The following is an 18,964-nucleotide window of genomic DNA, read 5'->3' as shown; positions in this document are numbered from 1 at the left end:
GTCATCGCTGTTGAATTCACTTACGGACAGAAGCACGGTGTCATGTACCCTCTTCTATAGGGTGCGAGTGAACGTGCTGTCTAGGACCTCATGAACTGTATGGTAGCCGTTTGTCAAAGCCGGGTCGTAGAGCTCAATCCATTGCCCGTCTTGGAAATTACATTTTGAGCGTTGCTGACAGATTTTGAAGAACCGGGTGAATTGAGTGTGGCTATTTCTGTTTTTTCTGTTCTATTCTAGTATGTGACAAATGCTTTGCATTTACATTGAAGACGTGTTGGCGATTTACAAGACGGACCTCCTAGAGAGCTCGACAGAGGGAGACTGGTCATAAGTCTTCAACTGGAAAAGTAAACGAGCTAGATCCCTTTATATCTTTGTTCTGAGGAGTGATTTGAGCCAGACCATTTTGTTTTTATGCCCAGCCACCTCTCCCATGGCTGGCATGAGAGTAGTATAAAACTTAAAGGCGACCATGATTACCATTTGGGAAGCGGATGGAAGGATCCAGCCATTTCGATCAATCGAGGGTGGAGGGCGGCGGGGCTTGAAGAATTGCTGCGACAGTTCGTCGGGTGACGGTTGGGCGGGTGGGCAAAACACTTGTAAATGCAGTACCTTGTCACTTCGGCTCGTTCGGCATGCCTGAGTGATTCTTTGAGAAAGGTAGAAACGTTTATGTCGCGGAGTTCCTTTTCGGTTGGTGTGGTCCCTGGTGAGATCGGCACGCGTCGTATGAAACTCTTTCAAGTCTTTCCGGAAGTTTCTGGAAACGTCACTGGAACAACCTCTGATTGATTTAAGGTCTTGCATGGTCGGTCTCTAGGCCGTGGTGGGAGATCACGGGGCGTTTAGGTACAGGGCGATGGAGAGGGGAGTCGCTGGGGTAGGTGCGTTTCGGAGGCATAAAGGCAGTTAAAGCAGTTTATAGTGCTACAGAAGGTCAAGAAAGCCGTGGCATGAGAAGATACGTATAAGAAGGAAAGATATGAAGAACGTTCTAGAAACTGGAGGAATACTACAGCTAGGATGAGAAGACCAGATCCAAGAAGATCCAAGAAGATCCAAGAAATTCAAGAAGATCTAAGAAGATCGAGGATGGAGGGCTTAAGAACGACGACAAATGAACCGGTGGCATGCCCGTGCGTATGGTGATAACGATAATCACACATCATCAGGCACGTCCAGGCACAAAAATGATATTGAGAGAGGAGGCTTTTTCGCCTCCATGCCTCAATGCATGCACCCCTAGATGTATAGAATCATTTTTATCTCCACTTAACGGTGGTGGTCGAGTAGGGGGCTATGGGAATGATGGATGAGAATGAAGAAAAGTGAAAAAAATGGAGGTGAGGCGTAAAATATTAATATATAAAGATTGATTAAATATACGTGAACCTGGAGCCTGCGTGGGATCCTGTCGGCTCACACCAAAAAATCAATTCCTGGTCCGGCAAAAAAGAACGCCCTTTTCCGAACGAAAGGCGTGTGAGGGGAGGGACAAGGTATGCAGTTTGCGGTAAATAATGTTCAGCGTGCAGTTCGCGGAAGGCAGGAGGCGAGCAATTATTACCGTTCTCCGGTCGAAGTCGGCAGTTTCTCCGGCTGCTTCGCCGCCTTAACCGCCGTTCATTTACGTTGTCGCTGTTCGCTGCAGCTCTTTTGCGTATCTTATGACTTGGTAGAACAGGGTTCTTGTTTTGGGTCAAAGATCAACGTTCTTAAGTCCTAAGGTCAAGAGATCAAGGTCAAAAGTCATGCGAATATGGAGCAGCAGCAGGCAATAGATGTGCGGATGTGGAAGATAAATGGCAATGATCGACGTTGCAATCTATATAAGACCCTAGATCTTTTCAGTTTCCGGCGAACGGCATAATATATTTTATTCCCATGCTTCTTCACCTTTTTTTATTAAGAGCACTTTGATGTACGACCCCACCACACAATAACGGCTTCCTGTGAGAGTACACCATACGCTACACTTACACCCATCCGCTACTCCGTCGCCTGTCACCTATTTCTTGTTTTACGCCTCTCGAGCCACAGCAAAGCTTTTTGATCGTCTCAGAATTACTGTTAGTCGTTTGAACGCGCAACCATTGATCTGCATCAGTTACTCGTCCTTTTTCAGTGAGTATCTTCAGTCCATCACCCACCATGTTCTTCCTCCTTGCCTTTGCCCTTTCCTATCCATCAACGACAGCTTGGGCCGATGCAGTTGAATCATAGCCCATCTCTATGACCTCCAAAAGGTGGTCGCGACATTTCATTTCCTTATCTCCCATGCCTTATTCTCCCTTCCCATCATTGCCTGCATTCCATTTATAGAGGGCGCCAGACCAATCAAATGCCCTCGTCTCTCGAAAACATGAGGATCTAATTTTCAGTCCCTTTTAAATTTCTATGCAATCAATGATTGTCGTCCTTGTGGAAATGACCTGTAGCCAATCCTTGCAAACCAACTAATGCCCTTTTGTTTACAGGGAAACATCGCCAGGGAAGGAAAAATATATGAGTTTTTGGGCCATAATTTTTGCGAATTGTCACTCTCCGGGCAGCCTTCAGCTAGTGTCTAGCTCAAAAAGGTTTGACGCACGGTTGACACCAAGCGCGGTGGTTACGACAATATCTTCCAGTCTAAACTGTCCTCAAACCACTTAGAATCGTGCTGTTAGTGAATTTCCTAAACCCCTAGTGCTGTGGTTACGAAATAAGACACAAAAGAGTCGGGGACCAAGTCTAAAATCACAAGCGAGGAAGGGCAAGGAGAAGGAGAAAAAATGATTGAAACCGGGATTCAACATTTCCTGCGGGATCCATCTAATAATGACGATACAGATGCTCCTGAGAATTCAATTGCATGCCCTCTATTTCCGGATAATCAGCAGGCGGTCTTTGGGTTTGAAAAGCCTCCAAAGGAGCTGCGAATCAGTTGCGACACATGGTGAGCATCTAAGATCGCCTCTCTTTTCCATTCCGATTCACTGATGCAAATTCGTCAGCCGCATCAAGAAGATCAAGTGCCCGGGTGAGAAACCCACATGCCGCAACTGTGAGCAAAAGGGCAGATCATGTACATATCCAACAGCAGTACGGCGACGTGGCCCAGACAAGAATCCGGGCGGTAAGTTACTCGTGCAAAGGGCTGTTGTCAAAGTCAAGCTGATAAATTCCGCAGCACGCATGAAGAACAAAATAAAGCGAGCAGAACAGTCACGCAAACTTCAGGGACGTGACCAGGATCCTTCTTATAGTACCTCTTCTAAAGGTATCGGATTGTATCAGCGAGCATCATCGCCGCCAAAATTACCTCTCAAATCTCCTATCCATGATATTCCAATCTCACAGAACACTCAAGAAACTCAATTACAAATGGTCAGGCAACAACTGCCGATTCTACCTCGATCATCACCGATTTCATTGCCCCTTCAGCCTTCCTATCAAGACCCCCTACACAGTACTGTGGATTTCCACAGTTCGGATCTCACTTCACCTACACTGTTCAAGCCGGAATCTACGAGGGATATGTTGCTTACGCAGACTCAATCACTGCAAGCTCCAATAGCCATCCCAGCTGTCTCAGCCCAACCTCTAGGACCTCAGCCGCTGCAATCGATCATCGATCAAGCCATTACGCCCAAGATTGGACATCTGGCTTTGAATACACAATCCGGACTTGCTCCCCAATCTGATCCTTCTTCGACTGAACCTTCTGCTCAGAATCTGTTCAATTTGTCCCAGCAGCAGTTTCAGAAGGAGATCCCTCTTACGGTTACATCATTACCAACGTGTGACCAATCACCTTTCATCCCAATATCTGCAATTCCTCAAGATGTCGCGACATTCAACCCTTCTTCCGGGGAAGACATTCTTTCATACACCACCGAAAGGGGACCACAGGCTTTCTCCGCTCATACAGATAATTCTCTGGTCAACGTAGGCTCTGCTCCTAGTCAGCCACCATTCTCTCCGAATCATACACCTCCACGTGATTCGTCGGCCTTGGAAACAATGCCACTGTTTTCTCCGCTCATTACAGGTTTTGATATCAACAACTATGCGAAACTGCCAGGGACGAATACGAGAGTTGAAACCTGGGATGGTCAACGGAGTTCACGAGGCACGGAAATCGCGGGCCTTCTACCTGTTAAAGACATGGCGATAGCAGATGGAAGTCTGACCTGTGATCAGCTCTCATATTCCATTGCAGGCGGGACGACTGGGTTTTCTAGTTTGGCTTTGTTAAACGATGGGCAGATTCAAGCCTCAGAAGGTCCCGATGGACCGTCTCAATTCCGAGATACTAAGGAGTGGATGTCTAAAACGGTTCCAGCTTGGTATAGCTTTCTTCCAGGCAATTCTGATAATTCCTATGTCTCATCCAGTGCTACCGATATCCTGAATCAGGGCGTGCATTCACAAAACTTGAAGCGCAAGGCTGAGAGTGCACCACACGCGGACGATGAATACGAGATGTATACTCCTCCGGGAAACATCCAAGCAGCAATGGATGGATGGTGGAACTGGATACTAGCACATTACGATAAAGATAAAAATGCAGCCATGCAATCGGTGATCAAGGCCTGTCACAGCTTGTAAGTGAAATAATCTCTCGCATTTAAAAAACAAACTGACATTATCATCCGCCCAGCTTTACCAACGCACATATCTGGCTCAACTTCTTCAATAAATCGTTATTTTTTTCCTCGCTTTTCTCTCAAGCCTCGTATTCAAATGCCCTTGAGTACAAGACCACGTCTCTTCGTGCCGCCCCCCACGTTCTACTCTCTATCCTTAGCCTTGTCACCCTTTTGCAAAAGGGCCATACACCGGAAGGTCAACAACTCGCGCTTTTGTTCCAGCGCGAAGCCCAGAGCATATTGAACTATTGTATCAGCGCAGGCTCTCAGGACCCCAGCCTTGTAGCGGCAGCTATCATCATCGCTACCTTTGAGATGCAGCCACACGTCGAACACACCACAGATCGCTTAGGTGATGCGGTTCTGATGCTTGACGGCATAGGATTGTCCGTTTTCTCCAGTAGGCTCGATGCAGACGATGTTCGAGTATCTACATCGATTACTGGTTTGCCAAGATTAGCGCATTCAACTGTCCTTGCAACTACCGCGAGTGAGAGAGAAGTTCAGTTGGAGCCATCTATCACGAAATGGGCGCAGGTACCCGCGTGGGCGACTCATTGGTCGGAAGGAGATGTATGGAAAGAAGAGATGAGGAGAATGCTTTGGGCCGCTAGCAGCATCTCGGCCACTCTTTCATTGTGGCGCTTCATGGTTGGAAAAAATTCTTATAATCTAGAAATCAGCCATCCTGAACGGGTAAGTCTGGTGATGACACCAGTATTGGAGATTTTCTACGTTTGCTGATGCCAAGACCCTTTCTCAGTTTAGGCTTTTTTTTCCCGGAGAAATGGCAGTCATTGAGGCAGGAGATGGGGAACAAGGTAAGACAACGCCGTGGGCTCTCTATCATCGCGTCATAAGTCTCTGGTAAGCCCGATAAATTTGTATAATCAGTCAATATGGGCTGATTGCGCATGGCTGTGCAGGCACTTTGTTGTCAACAATCAACCTCTAAATGTCGACTGCAAGCTAGATGTCGTACGCGAACTGCGGGCCGTAGAAGACGACATACAAGTCTTCATCGATGCCGGAGTTCTGAAAATTTATATCTGGCAGAGCGCCGATTGGGCAATGTGTTAGTTTTTTCGTCAAGACAATGCAAGTCTCAGCTGACGTCCTTTAACTGCTAGTCATCCGACGTGTTTTGGGTGTGATGGACTCTCAAGCTTTACGACGGTGGTTCCGAAACGAGGTCACTTTTTTCAAAGCACTAGCGGGCGATCGACCTGGTGTACCAGGGGTACGACAGAGACCTCTTTATACATGGTGGTATGTCATGCAAGTTTCGAGGTAAGTCAAAGTGTTCACCGACATGCGTATGCCGACTGACTGGGTGAAAGTGCATTGGAGTTATCGAGAATGAGGAAAGAGTTTTGGGACGACTCAGATTTAATCTACAATATGGCATTAGCAGGTTTGGATCAAGTGATCAAATATTGGAATTGTCAAAGTGAGTCCCATCATTGTTGGATTCAGGGATATACAAAGCATGGCTTTTATTCCTTGGTTATTATGCTTCCTAGAGTGTTTTCTTTAACCACTATTTGGAATATCGGTCTTATGAGGGTCAATGCTGATCAAACGTTCATCAAGATGTCCTAGGGCCGTACTTCCTATATCTCCAACATAAGTATCGTATTGTACTAGAAGAGCGACAGCGATTATTGCACGCGGAAGTGCATGGACGTGTGCAGGACTTGTATCTTGAACAATTGAAAATTTTTAGAGAAGAGGCGGAGGGACGGTTTGCGAAGATACAGAACATCTCGAAGTATCGCGATTCGAAGTTGTATTATCAATAGATGTTATACACGATTTTTTTTGTTGGCACATGAACTAGTAGTACGCATATAATAATCATCTAATACGCTGCACTCGGCGTACACGACGCAAGCTGTACTATAGATCTATGAACCTGGGGGGGGGGGAACATTTCAAGAGGCCGCCGGCAGTGAAATACTATAACAAACATGGCGTAAGATACACGCTCCGTCGATTCAAGTTCCATAACATTTCACGATCCTGTGCACCGTAGTGGCGTTTATGAAGTTGTAAACAACTCAGGACTGATCAAAATTTGGTAAGGGGGATTATGCTTGGCTATTATTAAGAATAAACAAGGTCCTGTCACTCAACCTGAAAGTCCATTCGTTCGTTGTTCCTTACGTGAAAGGAGGGCGTCCATCGCGTTTGAGAGAACTGATCTGTTGACGGTCGCCTTCGTCGATCCTTTCCTTATCTTCTTGTTCGTACCTTATTGAGATTGGGTTGTCCCTTTATTGGGCGCTAATGTATTTGCAATTTGTAATAGGCTGCCATGAGTTTGTAATTAGAGGTGTCCAGAAGTGTATTTGCGGCTTGTAGTTTCCCGTTACTTTTCTAATCAACTCAAAATAATGAGATGTTAAATAAATATCGTAATGCGTCGCCGATCTCTCCGTCCTTATCTGGGGTATCTTTTCCCTGTAACTCAACGCATCAGTTTCAGATCACTGCACCATTTTTACAGCCACCGAGAAAGAAACCAAAAATGAAAAGCCAATAAAACATTCCCACGCATCCATAATACACTTTCTTTTCCCTTTATAATTGCGATATTCATTTCATCTTTATCAATCCACTCACATCCCCACTCTACAGATACTAACGAACACACGGTCCATCGTTCAATGGACCCACCTTTCCGCGCTCCTTTTTCCTTATCAAACTTGTATCAGACCCTTCCTCTCGGGACATGCTGCGCTATATTCATACTTTGGGCAGTACACCACATACTCTCTCAACGTTATGCACCCATCACTATTACGGGGCCTACTCGCAGAGAAGAGGTAGGCGCCCATGGAGAGACGACTGAAGAGCTCGTCCATAGGTGGTGCAAAAGCCTAAAGGAGGGCTTCACAGCTAGCTGGTGGTTGCCGAAGTACGTGTTGGGATAGCGGAGCAGGCAAGTGTAGAAGGGACTAACCAATGAGTATGAAGTGGTCATGCTCAAACGATTTATTCGGCATTGGCAGACTTTTCGATGGATGACCATGTAACGTATCAGAGGTAAGTGGGGTACGCGACTTGGCGGCAAGGACGGTGACCTTTTGTGGGATCAAAGCGAATCCATCACCGAATGACACGAGGCTGATATTACAATAAACAGACAGCTTCTTCGACTTCCCGATGGAGGAACAATGTGGGTCGATCAGACTTCAGGTGTGATAGTAGAGCCCTGTCCGTGAACAATACTGACAACGGAATCAGCGGGGTTGATGTCTATCCGCCACTCACTATTGAACTGGCAGATGATGCCCCAGTCATCGTCGTCAACCATGGCCTGACCGGGGGCAGTCATGAAAGCTATGTGAGGAATTTGGTCGTTTGGCTCACCAAGCCCATTGCTGAAGGAGGTCTAGGAGGACGAGCAGCTGTAGTCAATGTGAGTTGGTCCAATAGAGTTTGAACACACGGAAAGACACTAACCGGTCCATAGTTCCGTGGATGTGCCTCAACTCCACTGACTTCTCCTCACCTTTACTGCTCTGGCAACACCATTGACAACCACACGGCTACTACATATCTCGCCAGTCTCTTCCCCGATGCCCCTTTACTCGGAGTTGGCTTTTCTCTTGGTGCAGCGGTTATGACGAGATACCTTGGCGAACAGGGCGATAAAAGTCGTTTACGAGCCGCTGTTGTTCTCTATTGTCCTTTGGAACTAAAGGCAATGAGCGCCAAGTAAGTACTCGCGCCCCCTCAATCAGTCACCTTTTTATGCTGAATCAACCATTACAAGGCTGGACTCTGCCCATCTGTTCCCTCGTCTCTATTCCCTTACAATGGCTCGCAAAATTCTCAAGTCCATCTCTCCCCATTTACTTCCCCATTCACCGCTATCATCTCCATCCTCGCCTTTGCATGTCAACATTCCAGAAATCCTCTCCCTATCCTCTTCAGTCAAGTACAAGTGGACCCTTCGGGCCAGTAAAGTGACCGAATTAGTGGTCACAAAAGTCGGCGGCAGTGCGCCCTGTTTCCCCTTTGAAGGCATGGACCAATTCTTGGAGTGGGCTTGTCCCAGTGGATGGATAGGTCGCATCAAGAGGTGAGTATAAGACTTTCCTTATGATGCTAGGTACGTATATTGATTGGTGCTCCAGGCCAACGCTGGCTATTTCTGCTCTGGATGATCCCATAGTATCAGGTGGTTAGTCCTCTATGACGCTTGTTTTAAAAGTCTTTCGTTCTTTTTCTTTGGCTAACTTTTTTTTTTAACGATTTAGACTGCCTTCCCTATTCTGCAGTCCGCGCTTCATCGCACATGATACTTGCGGGAGTTGCGCAAGGCGGACATTTAGGCAGTTTTGATTCGCCTTCCCCCTTTGGACCTGATAGACACCGTCGATGGCATGTTCGACCTACGATCGAATTTTTGCGTGGTGTTATCAAGGATTTGCCCAAATCTGCTTCTGAACAAAAGTTGGGTAGGGTTCAAGTCGAAGAGAGGGAAGGAGGGTGGTCTTGGGTTGGAGACGTTGGATGGAAACTTGTAGGTGAGGAAGAAGAGTGTGGTTGGGTGGGAAATGGTATTTGTGAGAGTGAGATGGATCGGGCAGGTGCGGGCGTGTAGGCCGGGGAGAGGGCCGCCGCTTTTTGATTACCGATGATTGAATGAAAGATAACAACGATCCTTACCAGACGAAATTTTGATGCTAGATGTATAGCGACGAGTGACATGAAATTGGTGTCCTCGCACCATGTTACTGTTTGGGCAATATCACAAACAAACATACATACCATAGACTCAAAAGTCAGAACATTTTGAAGCATACAACACCTGATAAACCCGGAAATAAAGCTTCTACAAATTTGCCAACTCTGTTAACTTTTTATTGTCTAAATCATGATTCTTTAATCATGATCGAAAATTGAATTATACTTTTTTATACTTGATATCTTTGTCCTCATTTACAATGTCCCGTCGAGCTCCTACTCGTCGTTTTCATCTTCACTCTTCCCATCATCTTCCCCTTCTTCCACATCCGTCTCCTCAATCCTCTTCAGAACATCATCGTCATCATCATCATCATCTGCTTCCATCATACCTCCAGAAGGCTCATCCAGATCTTCGGCATCTTTACCGAGCGGTTGCTCACTATCGAGTTTCCGCAACCTCTCGACATCGGCCTTGGCTTCCTCAAAGAGAGCTTCTTCCTTGTCCCATGATCGACTCGGGTCGTATCCCGCGGATTTTGCCAGGTAATCTTTATCTGTAAACCACAAATTTACAAGTTTCAGCAAAAAAAAACGGGGTCCGCGCGTGCGTGCGTGTTTGTTTTGAAAAAACACTATTAAAAACACTCACCGAGTGGTTTACGCGCCATGATGGCAGCCGTCATCTTTTCCGGATTCACCTTGTTTTCCCGCGCACCTTTTAGTCGAAGTGAACGGATATCACGGCCGGGAAAATATGCCTTCATCAGAGTATAGTTTTCGCCAGTCTCGCCCAAGATCTGTAGCCGTGCAAAAGAAGGAAGTCAGTCAGTCGGTCATGGGATGTAAGAATATCAAAACGAAAAAAAAAGGAATGTACCTCGTAGAACAGCTCTGTTTCCATCTTTGACCACCTTTGAGATTTCCTATTCTTCCCGTACGTTGCCGAATTGACAAAACGCGTTTCATCGTCAACTTCCACCACATCACCATCATCCGCCTCACGTTCCCTAAATTCTCGAAGTCGTCTCTCTTGCAATGCTAATCGATAATCTGCGACGTCAAACTCTTCCGCTCTATCTGGATCACCCCACCCGTCATCATTGAACCGGGGAGATACAGGGTCATCCGTGACAGTGAAGCCAGCAGCGCGAAGGGCGGCGGTGGCGGCGTCTTCCTCCTCCTCGCCCCCATTGTCATCCTTGTTATCCTGCACTGCATTGTCTTCAGGAGCAGGGGAGCTAGGACGCGCGTTCTCGCCAAACATGTTTTCAAACGCCTGGTCCTCTTCGTCCACGGGGCCATTGTCTACAGCAGCAACGTCTTGCACATCTGACTCGACCGCTCCGTCTTCTTCATCATCTTGGCCAAAACCTGCTGCTGCACGCTCTCCCCCTTCTTCCGAGGATGATCGTGGAGGAGTAAGTCTGTCGGGAGCCACTTCAAACTCTTCTTCAGAATCCACCTCGTCAGGAGAGACATCCATCTCGTCCCCGCCTTGTTTCCTGATTTCCTCTCTTCTCTTTGCCCTATCCTTGTTTTGAGCGGCACGGACTTTACGTCTCTTGATTTGATTACGCTTCCAAGTTTCCTCGGCACGCTTTTGGGCGGCCTCCTTCTTCTTGAGCATTTCTGCTCGTCGAAATTCATCGATTTTGATAGCGCGGGAGGATACCCGGCCTTCCGAGACGAGTACCGTAGCGAGGTCGCCCATGGTCATCTCTTCCGTGACGGGACTGCCTACCATTTCTTCGGGCTCTACATCGATAAGAGCAATCGTAGCGACCCGAGGGCCATGGGACTTTTTCGCACGCTTGGCGCGCCCTGGAGCAAGTGAGCCCGCACGCGACGAGGAGACTGACCCTGCTAATGACGCTTCTTCGTCGTCGCCAAGTACCGAAGCGCCCCGTTTGGATCCCGCATGGCTGACCGAATCGTCGTCGGACGCAGCCTGAGGTGCCGACGCTGCCGTGCCCTGGCTCTTCCCTGCCCGTTTCTTTTTGGCCGCTTCGGTACTGGATACAGGTATTCTTCTTCGTCGAGGTGCTCTGCGCCGTATCTCGCCGCTTGGAGGTGGCATGGATGAGGCAATGGAAGCGACGGCCTCTTCGGCGAGAAGAACAGGGTCCACGAGGGGCGGCGAGGATTCGAGGGCTGTGGCCAGTGTGGGCGGGAATCCTGCGGGGTCAGCGGGCTGCGCCACTGTAGTCAGCGTTGGGGGGAATTCCGCCGTCTGCGGCGTCGGCGGCTGCGGCGACTCGGAGGGGGGGCGGGGGGCGGCGGGGGACGGGCGAGCTGCGGCATCGAGGAGGGAGAGCGACTGGCGGGCGGCGGCGGCGGCGGGGGGCTTGCGCTGGGCGGGCCTCGCCACGGGTCTGAACTTGTTCTGGCTTGCTGCGGGGGGTCAGTGCGGAGGGGGGAGGGGGGAGTCAAATCCCAGACTCACGGAGACGGAGGGACATCGCGGGCGGTATGTGGCTGCAACAACTCAAAAACAAAAATAATCGACAACAACACGCCTCGAATCCCACTCCCCGCGCCTACATTCCGCCTGCCTATTTCATTCCCCTCCTTCCGCGCCTATCCCCCAAAAGCGTCTGCGAATCCGGTTTGTGCATTTGCATGCTCCGTTTCAGCACCCACTCATACACTCACACTCACTCTCATACGGCCACCATGTTTGCCCCAGCCCTCCTCCGCACAGCACGCCCAGCAGCATGTCGCATCGCCCCCATTGCTTCCCGCCTCGCCTCCTCCTCCACAAAGCTCACCATCGCAAACGAAAACTTCCCCTTGCCCACCGGAGAGGAGGTCGACCCGCAATGTACGTCTCTCCGTTCTTGACTGTCGGCATACCTCTGCCATCTGCTCACAGACCAACACTAACGCTATTCCGGATGAACAGTGAACGGCTACCCTCAACTCCCCAACGAGTCTTTGCAGAACCGATACCCTTTCGGCTGGTGGGATATCCAGGAGCGCAAGAACTTTGGTGAAGTGGTAAGTTTTGTGCTGCCGTATAGACACATATACGACATATCCCGCAAATTCGTGGAAAAAAAAAAAACATACAGCATGCTCATGACCCTCTACTAGGTGCACGAGAGCGAGGATGTCCTCGGCATGTGGGGTCCTGACGTCCACAAGACTTCCTGGCAAAGCGCCCTCCTTCAGGTAAGTCTTTTCATGCGTGTTATATGTACCTTGCCAAAAGAAACCCTCTCTATTGACACTCTTTTCCTTTTTACAGCTCTGCACAGCCTTTGGCCTCGTCGGTGCCGTCTCCTACGTCCTCATCAAGACCCGCCCCGAACGACCAGCCATTGCCCGAGATTACCCTTACGGCGGTCTTGAGAAGGAGCTTGGTGGTATAAACGTCGCTAGGAAGGAGCAAGTCGACGAAGAGTAAAATTGATTGGATACACGAGATATGCTACCCCGGAATAGGACGACGCTGCGACAACAGCTAATTGAAAAAAAAATATATACTACTACATGCTAATCGCTACAGTAAACGTGCACCAAAAAAGGCTTACTCTTCATTACCGGCTCCTTTTCCCTTGCCTCTCCCTCGACCACGACTCCTCGATCCTGCTCTACCTCGTGCACTCGTACTCGTACTCCGACTCCTTCCTTCACTTGACGCCACCGAATCTCCAACGCTCGAAGCCGTTCCAGCCCTCTTACTCCTTTGCGCACTCGTCTTCTTCTTCTTGCTGTTGCTGTTGCTGTTTCTGTTGCTCCCGCTCTCCTTTCCATCATCTCCAGCCTCTTCCTCGTCCGCTTTTCGTTTCCCCTTGACTTTACCTTTCTCCTCCCCTCGTCCCTTCACCTTCTCCTCGTCGTCCTCCTCTGCGAGTATCGCACCCGCATCCAAATCCTCACCCTTGCTAATCCTAGCTTCGGCCTCTTTAAACTGCTTGATAACCCCCATCAACCGTTTACTAACATTCATACCTCTTTTTCTAGGCGCATAATGTCCCGCTCCGGCAGACAGATCAAAAAACGGATCAAGCGTCCCTTGTTTATTCAAAGCCCCATGTTTACCCCGTAGGGATACACGTTGCACGATAGGCGTCAATTCGTCGTCCACTTTGGATATCGACCAAGATAACTCTTCATGGAGAAAACTGAAAACGGGGAAGGCGGGACGCTTTATCAGCATTCAAAATAGATTGCTCCGTCCTTTTTCGTTACTCACGTTCGCAAGGCTGAAAGTCTGGGGAATCCCCAATGGAAGGGCTCTTCCGATTCATCGACGGTTGGATACAGGTATGCTTCCCTCTATTCACAGTGTAATCAATCATCAACACTCGTTTTTTTTTCCTCTTTGGTCAAAAACTCACCACAAGCGGGTCAGGCCAATCTGCAGTGAGGTATATACTCTTCAAGAATCTCCTTTTAAACGATTTCCTCCATTTCGTCCCACTCTCTTCTTCTGTATCATTTCCTCTTTGCACTCGTCCCCACCATTCTTTAAAATCATACAGACCCCTCTCCCCGGGAAAATTCGCCAGGATCTCGAGACCCATAACAGGCCCGACCCCAGGTAATCCCAACGTATAATCGCTCCCCAGGAAATACGCGAGTGAAATCAATCTTTCGCGCGTCAACATCAATTCTCTTTCCACATCTGCCAGCAGGAAACACTCTACGTATTTGGCGTCGTTGAAAATGTTTTTGAAGCACTGACCACCGCCGAAAAGGAAAACGTCAGAATCATCGGTGATGATACCGTCTACGAGACCTAGCTGCGCCAATTTGGCACATTGTGCTTCTGCTTCCATGGGTGCTGTTATGTAGGGAATACCGAAATGTCTCAGAAGAGTCTGTTTTGGGTCAAGTTTCAGCACAAATATCTTCTTTTTGTTTAACCCGCTGAAAAAGCACACGACTTGCCTGGATTTGCGCAATCATACTTTGGGTAATCTCATCCGAGTCTCTCATCGCGACCCTGTTCTCAGAGTTCAACACCCGTATCTCATCATCAATTTCCCCGCGAACCTCGTTGAGATCCCGATTCTTGATCGACGCCACAAAACGCGCATAGTCATCGGATTCTGCTGCAACATCAGCTGGCGCCAGGTCACCGTCATCCTCATCGTCATCCCGGGGCGCTGCGACCAAGGCAGGAGAAGGAGATGCGGCAGAGTTGAGCGAAACATCCGACTCAGTCGTCCGGAGGGGGCGGGGCGGCGGGGTGGGAGAACGTGACCAGGAATACGTGGACCGGGTCTCATCGTTCTCATCAATTTGGCTACCCTCGTCGTCGTCATCGTCCATCTCATTATACATTACAGGCGAGTGTGGCGATGGGCGTTCCGGAAAATGTGGTCTTTCAAGCGACCCAGACCCATACAGGTCAGGCGATGGCGGTGAACGAGGCGGGATCATGTCCGGGGACGGTGCGCCTCTGATTTCAATTGGATTTGTGGCTTCCAAGGTAAAGGATAGGTCTGGGCCGTCAGCAGGGACGGGAACATCATCAACAGAGATTGGAGATGATTTTGGCGATTTTGGTTGAGCCACATTTCTCAAGGGAGAAGGTACATTAACCGCTGAATTCAGCTTGTGTAATGCTTTGGGACGTATCGGGACGACTGTCGATTGTGACATCTGGGGAAGAGAAGAGATTGCAGGCAGTGCTTGTTCGCCAGATGACTGGGCGGCTCTTTCGGGCAGGTCCGACGCCGTGGGAGGTCGGTAGACAGGACCCCCCTTCTCTGTAAATGTTGACACAACTGGATCTCCTTCATCATCGTCATCATCATCATCATCCACAACTATAGGGTTGATCATTCGCGTAGAATTCGGATGAGTGGCAGCAATTTCCAGGGTTTCCATGCCTGGGGCGATAGAAGCACCTAGTGACACCCGAGAAGAGCTCAACGTCGTTGATGACGTGTCGACTTCTTCAAATTCGTCCTCATCTTCGCTAGCCTCTGCCTCTACGTCAACCTGAGCGGGTGTCACAGTGCCACTAGGCACGAGATCTACCTCTTCCATATCTCCGTCCTCTTCTTCTATCAATTCGTCTTTTTCAACGCCAACAACTCTGAATCCTTCATTTTCGCTCCTTGATTTCCTTTCAGCATCTCTACGACTGAGAGCCAAGGCTTTCGCCAGATCTTCATCGACCTCCATCTCATCGTCTCCCAGCTCTTCTTGTTGCAGAGCCAATGCTAAAGCTTCATCGTTAGCTGTCGGCACAACTTCTTCTTCTCCCTCGCCATCAACATCGAATAACGGCTTGGATGACGCCGTTCGTGACGGCCCAAAGGGTGTGACAGCAACGTCGAGAGGGGCCCGGGCCGGACGTTTGGGAGCGTAGCGGGCAGCAATAGCCTCAAGCACTTGTTGACGACGGTATTCTCGGAGGTCTTGATCCATAGCGGCCTGTGGAGGCCTGGATTCTGGACGTCAGGTAAATCTCAATATGATCCATGAAAAGTAAACTCACGGTGATACGAGTTCAATGTCCGAATCATCCTCGCTTTCGGTCTTAGGTTCTGTAGGTTCAACCTCTATTGGCTTCTCCTTCGACCCCTCTCTGATTCCCAAAGCCCATCCTCCACCTTCAGTCTCGTCCTTCTTCACTAATACATACTCCCTGTTTCTTTCTGCCGCGATCCTCACTGGAATGGTCAAATGCGCTTTACCAACCATATCCGTGACCGTTAAAAGCTGCTGTGTCAAAGCGTTACGTTGCGAGAGGTGCTTGATTTGCGCCTTGGAAAAGTCTAAAGGAGTAGGTGCGGCGCGAAGCATATCGGCGAGTCGGCGATGAGATTGTTGACGGGATCGGATGCGCAAATCACCGATAATTTCGTACTGGACCTCGGTGGGCAAAGCACGAAATTCGGCTGATTCTATATCGATGTCCTCGGGATGAACCTCGTCTATGAATTGTTTGAGCTCCTCCTCTGTAGCTAATCTTGCATCTGGTCTGTCAGACGTCGATACTGTGGGCATCTCGGCTGCAGGTAAGCGATAAGGGTCATGCTTTTTGAAGTATTTTCTTCTTTTTTCAGGGTCTGTCGGTACTGCACTTGGGTCGGCACCCTCAGACTGTGCAGGTCCGGGAGAACGAGGTCGGGAAGGGCCGGCACGGCCTTCCAAATCTTCGAGATATACAGCTCCCTCAGCGATTTGTTCTCCGGCTTCGTCAGGATAGCGCCTTGCGTACTCTGCAGCTGCCTCAGCCGCTGCCTTTGCCTCTTTTTGTTCTTGTGCGCTGAGGACAGTCAGTCTCCAGAAGCCATCTTAGCTTACTGAATAGAGATCACTAACACTTGTGCCGCCTTCACCGCTTCGCGACGCATCTGAGCGGCAAAAAGCTTCTCGGCCACTTTGGCATGATTGGCAGCAGCGCCGGTCTTCTTTCGCTTCCTTTCGGCCTGCAAATTGTTATCATGTCAGCTATGGAAATGTTTGCTATAAAGCTGCTATTCACGATAGTCGATCGCTTGAGCGCCGGAGCACCTCCATCGAAGACGAACACCGGTTTTATCCCGTGGAACAACAGCTTATTTATCCGACGTAGGAAACCTAAGTAAGAATATGGTTATATTCAGACTTTATACACCATAGTGACCCATTTGAGGACGTACCTAAAACATGTGCATTCACTAAGACTCTACCATCTTTATCCCTCATTGTCGCTTGGAACTGTGATGATCGTAACATCAGCATATGAATTGTCTTGCCACAGAATGGTGCAATTCTTACTTGATAAAGCCAGATGGAGCTATCAATCGCCAATCGCTTCCCTTCCATACCCTCGATCCTGGTAAACATCAGCGCAAGGTCCATTACGTGGTCGTGGCCCAGCTTACTGCACTGGACGAGCAACTGGGTTGAGCAGAGACCAAAGGCCTTTGACACCCATACTGATTACTCGCTTTCACCTATGGACGTAGCGGTAAAGCAGGCAAGCGGGACTCTCGTCAAAATAGGCTGCGGTTGACTGGACCAGCGAACGAAGAACTGACGGAGTGATAATCGATGATGATGATTCGGCTGAGACGGAGGTCGTTCCCCTCTCCGCTTCAGTGGTTTTATAACGCGTCGCGCGTAATATGGTCATGTCAAACAAAGTCACAACAACAGCAATAACTATAGAACATCCAGTCAAGACTTCCCCTCTTCAGCTCCTTCCGACCCTCCTTAATTTCCACTGTAACTCTCGAGTGCCATGTCCCGTCCATCAATAGAAATGAACCTCCCCCCTTCACTCCTCAACTTTTATCAAAAACAGCAAGAATATGCCGGTCTTCAGGCTTTGCGCGAAGCATCTGCGGATCTTGTAGTAAGGGCTGAGAAGCTCGCAGAGATGTCTAATATAATGGCAGACGGGGGAGAAGGTAAGTGATGTTGATAATCGATGATGAGGGACCATTGCTTAAACTGGATAGCGATTGGTGGGGTGTTGAGAAATTGGCCTCACGTCTTCTCCATCCTCAGCCTCTTCAGTAAGCATAAACTTTCTGTTAAAGCGGATGACAAACTGATACATGTTTTCAGCGGCCCAAATGGAGGAATCTTCTGGAGATCGCTCACGTCAGGAAGATGAGGACGAAGAGCCTCTCCCTTGTCTCGTGCGCTTAGCATACGGCGGCGAAACGGCCTCTGTAGAGGGCTCCGCACCGACGACCACCACCGCATCTGATAAAACAAAACAACAATGAGACATCTGTCTCACCTATCATTCTAGATTCTTCCATTGCCTACCCTTTATTCATTGGGAGAGAATTATCATCTTGTCCATATGAGTGTTTTGGATTCATCATATCTGCCGAATTATGTATGTACATCTTTACGCCTGCTGATGACGACCAATAGTATTGCATTAAAATGTGTATAACACCATTATGCCTATTAACATACCTATGAGCCTGTATATATAAGGCAATAACGCACTGAAACGGAATTAGTGCATCACATAACCCATGACAGTCGCGGCTTGCCATCCTTTGTAGACATCATATGTCTTGAAGCTGGCCTATCTTTTCACCCCAAACATCAATCCTTTATGAACCACTCCCTCTTATACCACATTCGCCAATTAGACAACCAATTCAGCGGCAAAAGCCCCTTGAGTCATCAGTATTTTCTCATCTCATATCATATTCCATCAACGCTATCTATTGACCATTAAAATAACGACCCATCCAAACCGGCAGATCTGCCCTCCAATACCTCCTCAATCCTTGTTTTATTGTCAACATAGGGTATCAAACCTTGAAATAGGTTCCCCCGTGATATTGCCGCCCAGGGAGGGCTTCCAACAACAGGATAAAGATGCTGGCGGCCAGTCCGAACCGCTCCTTCAACCCTATCTCACTTTGCGGCACCTTCCTCTTCGCACCAAGACTTGTCCATAGCCAACCACTTGGTAACTGGAAAAGCAAGTCCGTCAAAGATTCGATATTACCACTCGGAAATCCAGGACTATTACCGCGAAGCGACGAAAGTTACTCAGAAAAAGCCGAGGGCTGGTGCAATGACAATCCGTCGGAATGTAAAGCCGTTGTTAGTACGTTTGGGACCGTCTATTTAACCTTGTCAGATCATACAGCAATGTCACTGTTTGCTAACTGCAATCGCCACTTGCGTTGATAGGTACA

The 18,964-nt window shown here is 48.7% G+C and overlaps 6 protein-coding genes and 1 non-coding gene; 5 read left to right on the top strand and 2 right to left on the bottom strand.

Annotated features, from left to right (window-relative positions):
- The first annotated feature begins 1,880 nt into the window (after window positions 1–1,880).
- CNAG_00332 (hypothetical protein) lies at window positions 1,881–6,553 on the top strand. XM_012190874.1 has 10 exons: window positions 1,881–2,130; window positions 2,484–2,944; window positions 3,003–3,124; window positions 3,179–4,595; window positions 4,652–5,336; window positions 5,404–5,507; window positions 5,567–5,715; window positions 5,771–5,930; window positions 5,981–6,090; window positions 6,234–6,553. The coding sequence occupies exons 2-10, from the start codon at window positions 2,781–2,783 to the stop codon at window positions 6,440–6,442; spliced, it is 3,120 nt and encodes a 1,039-aa protein (XP_012046264.1). The 5' UTR covers window positions 1,881–2,130; window positions 2,484–2,780; the 3' UTR covers window positions 6,443–6,553.
- A 569-nt stretch (window positions 6,554–7,122) lies between these two features.
- On the top strand, window positions 7,123–9,400 carry CNAG_00331 (anon-23da protein). The gene is made up of 8 exons (XM_012191267.1): window positions 7,123–7,560; window positions 7,620–7,688; window positions 7,789–7,821; window positions 7,890–8,064; window positions 8,119–8,363; window positions 8,422–8,730; window positions 8,786–8,832; window positions 8,909–9,400. The coding sequence occupies exons 1-8, from the start codon at window positions 7,310–7,312 to the stop codon at window positions 9,253–9,255; spliced, it is 1,476 nt and encodes a 491-aa protein (XP_012046657.1). The 5' UTR covers window positions 7,123–7,309; the 3' UTR covers window positions 9,256–9,400.
- Window positions 7,206–11,805, bottom strand: CNAG_00330 (transcription factor TFIIIB component b''). XM_012190873.1 has 5 exons: window positions 10,219–11,805; window positions 9,991–10,138; window positions 8,109–9,895; window positions 7,917–8,053; window positions 7,206–7,873 (listed from the first exon to the last, which is right to left on the bottom strand). The coding sequence occupies exons 1-3, from the start codon at window positions 11,416–11,418 to the stop codon at window positions 9,615–9,617; spliced, it is 1,629 nt and encodes a 542-aa protein (XP_012046263.1). The 5' UTR covers window positions 11,419–11,805; the 3' UTR covers window positions 7,206–7,873; window positions 7,917–8,053; window positions 8,109–9,614.
- Window positions 11,806–11,811: 6 nt separating this feature from the next.
- CNAG_00329 (NADH dehydrogenase (ubiquinone) 1 beta subcomplex 8) lies at window positions 11,812–13,282 on the top strand. XM_012191266.1 has 4 exons: window positions 11,812–12,162; window positions 12,244–12,338; window positions 12,435–12,512; window positions 12,589–13,282. Exons 1-4 carry the CDS (start codon window positions 12,015–12,017, stop codon window positions 12,745–12,747), a joined length of 480 nt encoding a protein of 159 aa, XP_012046656.1. The 5' UTR covers window positions 11,812–12,014; the 3' UTR covers window positions 12,748–13,282.
- Window positions 12,535–17,306, bottom strand: CNAG_00328 (DNA excision repair protein ERCC-5). XM_012190872.1 has 10 exons: window positions 17,174–17,306; window positions 17,067–17,124; window positions 16,949–17,006; window positions 16,792–16,886; window positions 16,629–16,735; window positions 15,799–16,572; window positions 14,238–15,744; window positions 13,685–14,167; window positions 13,540–13,622; window positions 12,535–13,468 (listed from the first exon to the last, which is right to left on the bottom strand). The coding sequence occupies exons 1-10, from the start codon at window positions 17,224–17,226 to the stop codon at window positions 12,871–12,873; spliced, it is 3,816 nt and encodes a 1,271-aa protein (XP_012046262.1). The 5' UTR covers window positions 17,227–17,306; the 3' UTR covers window positions 12,535–12,870.
- On the top strand, window positions 15,087–16,258 carry CNAG_12049. Its single transcript, XR_001045336.1, has one exon. It is a non-coding gene; the product is annotated as a hypothetical RNA (non-coding RNA).
- Window positions 17,307–17,440: 134 nt separating the features above from the next.
- CNAG_00327 (DASH complex subunit DAD2) lies at window positions 17,441–18,399 on the top strand. XM_012191265.1 has 3 exons: window positions 17,441–17,701; window positions 17,753–17,809; window positions 17,862–18,399. The coding sequence occupies exons 1-3, from the start codon at window positions 17,533–17,535 to the stop codon at window positions 18,023–18,025; spliced, it is 390 nt and encodes a 129-aa protein (XP_012046655.1). The 5' UTR covers window positions 17,441–17,532; the 3' UTR covers window positions 18,026–18,399.
- The last annotated feature ends 565 nt before the right edge of the window (window positions 18,400–18,964 follow it).

This window comes from Cryptococcus neoformans, chromosome 1, assembly GCF_000149245.1.
Source record: "Cryptococcus neoformans var. grubii H99 chromosome 1, complete sequence".
In the NCBI taxonomy this organism is placed as follows: domain Eukaryota; kingdom Fungi; phylum Basidiomycota; class Tremellomycetes; order Tremellales; family Cryptococcaceae; genus Cryptococcus; species Cryptococcus neoformans.
This window is presented reverse-complemented; position numbering and strand designations above follow the sequence as displayed.

Coding starts and splice junctions, on each gene's coding strand:
- CNAG_00331 (XM_012191267.1), top strand. CDS start 7,310: ATGGACCCACCTTTCCGCGCTCCTTTTTCCTTATCAAACTTGTATCAG. Junction 8,364..8,421: donor CTAAAGGCAATGAGCGCCAA/GTAAGTACTCGC, acceptor AACCATTACAAG/GCTGGACTCTGCCCATCTGT. Junction 8,833..8,908: donor TGATCCCATAGTATCAGGTG/GTTAGTCCTCTA, acceptor TTAACGATTTAG/ACTGCCTTCCCTATTCTGCA.
- CNAG_00328 (XM_012190872.1), bottom strand. CDS start 17,226: ATGGGTGTCAAAGGCCTTTGGTCTCTGCTCAACCCAGTTGCTCGTCCA. Junction 16,736..16,791: donor CGCTCAAGCGATCGACTATC/GTGAATAGCAGC, acceptor AACAATTTGCAG/GCCGAAAGGAAGCGAAAGAA. Junction 16,573..16,628: donor GCGGTGAAGGCGGCACAAGT/GTTAGTGATCTC, acceptor GACTGTCCTCAG/CGCACAAGAACAAAAAGAGG.
- CNAG_00330 (XM_012190873.1), bottom strand. CDS start 11,418: ATGCCACCTCCAAGCGGCGAGATACGGCGCAGAGCACCTCGACGAAGA. Junction 10,139..10,218: donor AAACAGAGCTGTTCTACGAG/GTACATTCCTTT, acceptor GCACGGCTACAG/ATCTTGGGCGAGACTGGCGA. Junction 9,896..9,990: donor CATGGCGCGTAAACCACTCG/GTGAGTGTTTTT, acceptor TGTGGTTTACAG/ATAAAGATTACCTGGCAAAA.
- CNAG_00329 (XM_012191266.1), top strand. CDS start 12,015: ATGTTTGCCCCAGCCCTCCTCCGCACAGCACGCCCAGCAGCATGTCGC. Junction 12,163..12,243: donor AGAGGAGGTCGACCCGCAAT/GTACGTCTCTCC, acceptor CCGGATGAACAG/TGAACGGCTACCCTCAACTC. Junction 12,339..12,434: donor GCAAGAACTTTGGTGAAGTG/GTAAGTTTTGTG, acceptor ACCCTCTACTAG/GTGCACGAGAGCGAGGATGT.
- CNAG_00327 (XM_012191265.1), top strand. CDS start 17,533: ATGTCCCGTCCATCAATAGAAATGAACCTCCCCCCTTCACTCCTCAAC. Junction 17,702..17,752: donor AATGGCAGACGGGGGAGAAG/GTAAGTGATGTT, acceptor TAAACTGGATAG/CGATTGGTGGGGTGTTGAGA. Junction 17,810..17,861: donor CTCCATCCTCAGCCTCTTCA/GTAAGCATAAAC, acceptor ACATGTTTTCAG/CGGCCCAAATGGAGGAATCT.
- CNAG_00332 (XM_012190874.1), top strand. CDS start 2,781: ATGATTGAAACCGGGATTCAACATTTCCTGCGGGATCCATCTAATAAT. Junction 2,945..3,002: donor CGAATCAGTTGCGACACATG/GTGAGCATCTAA, acceptor CAAATTCGTCAG/CCGCATCAAGAAGATCAAGT. Junction 5,931..5,980: donor TATGTCATGCAAGTTTCGAG/GTAAGTCAAAGT, acceptor ACTGGGTGAAAG/TGCATTGGAGTTATCGAGAA.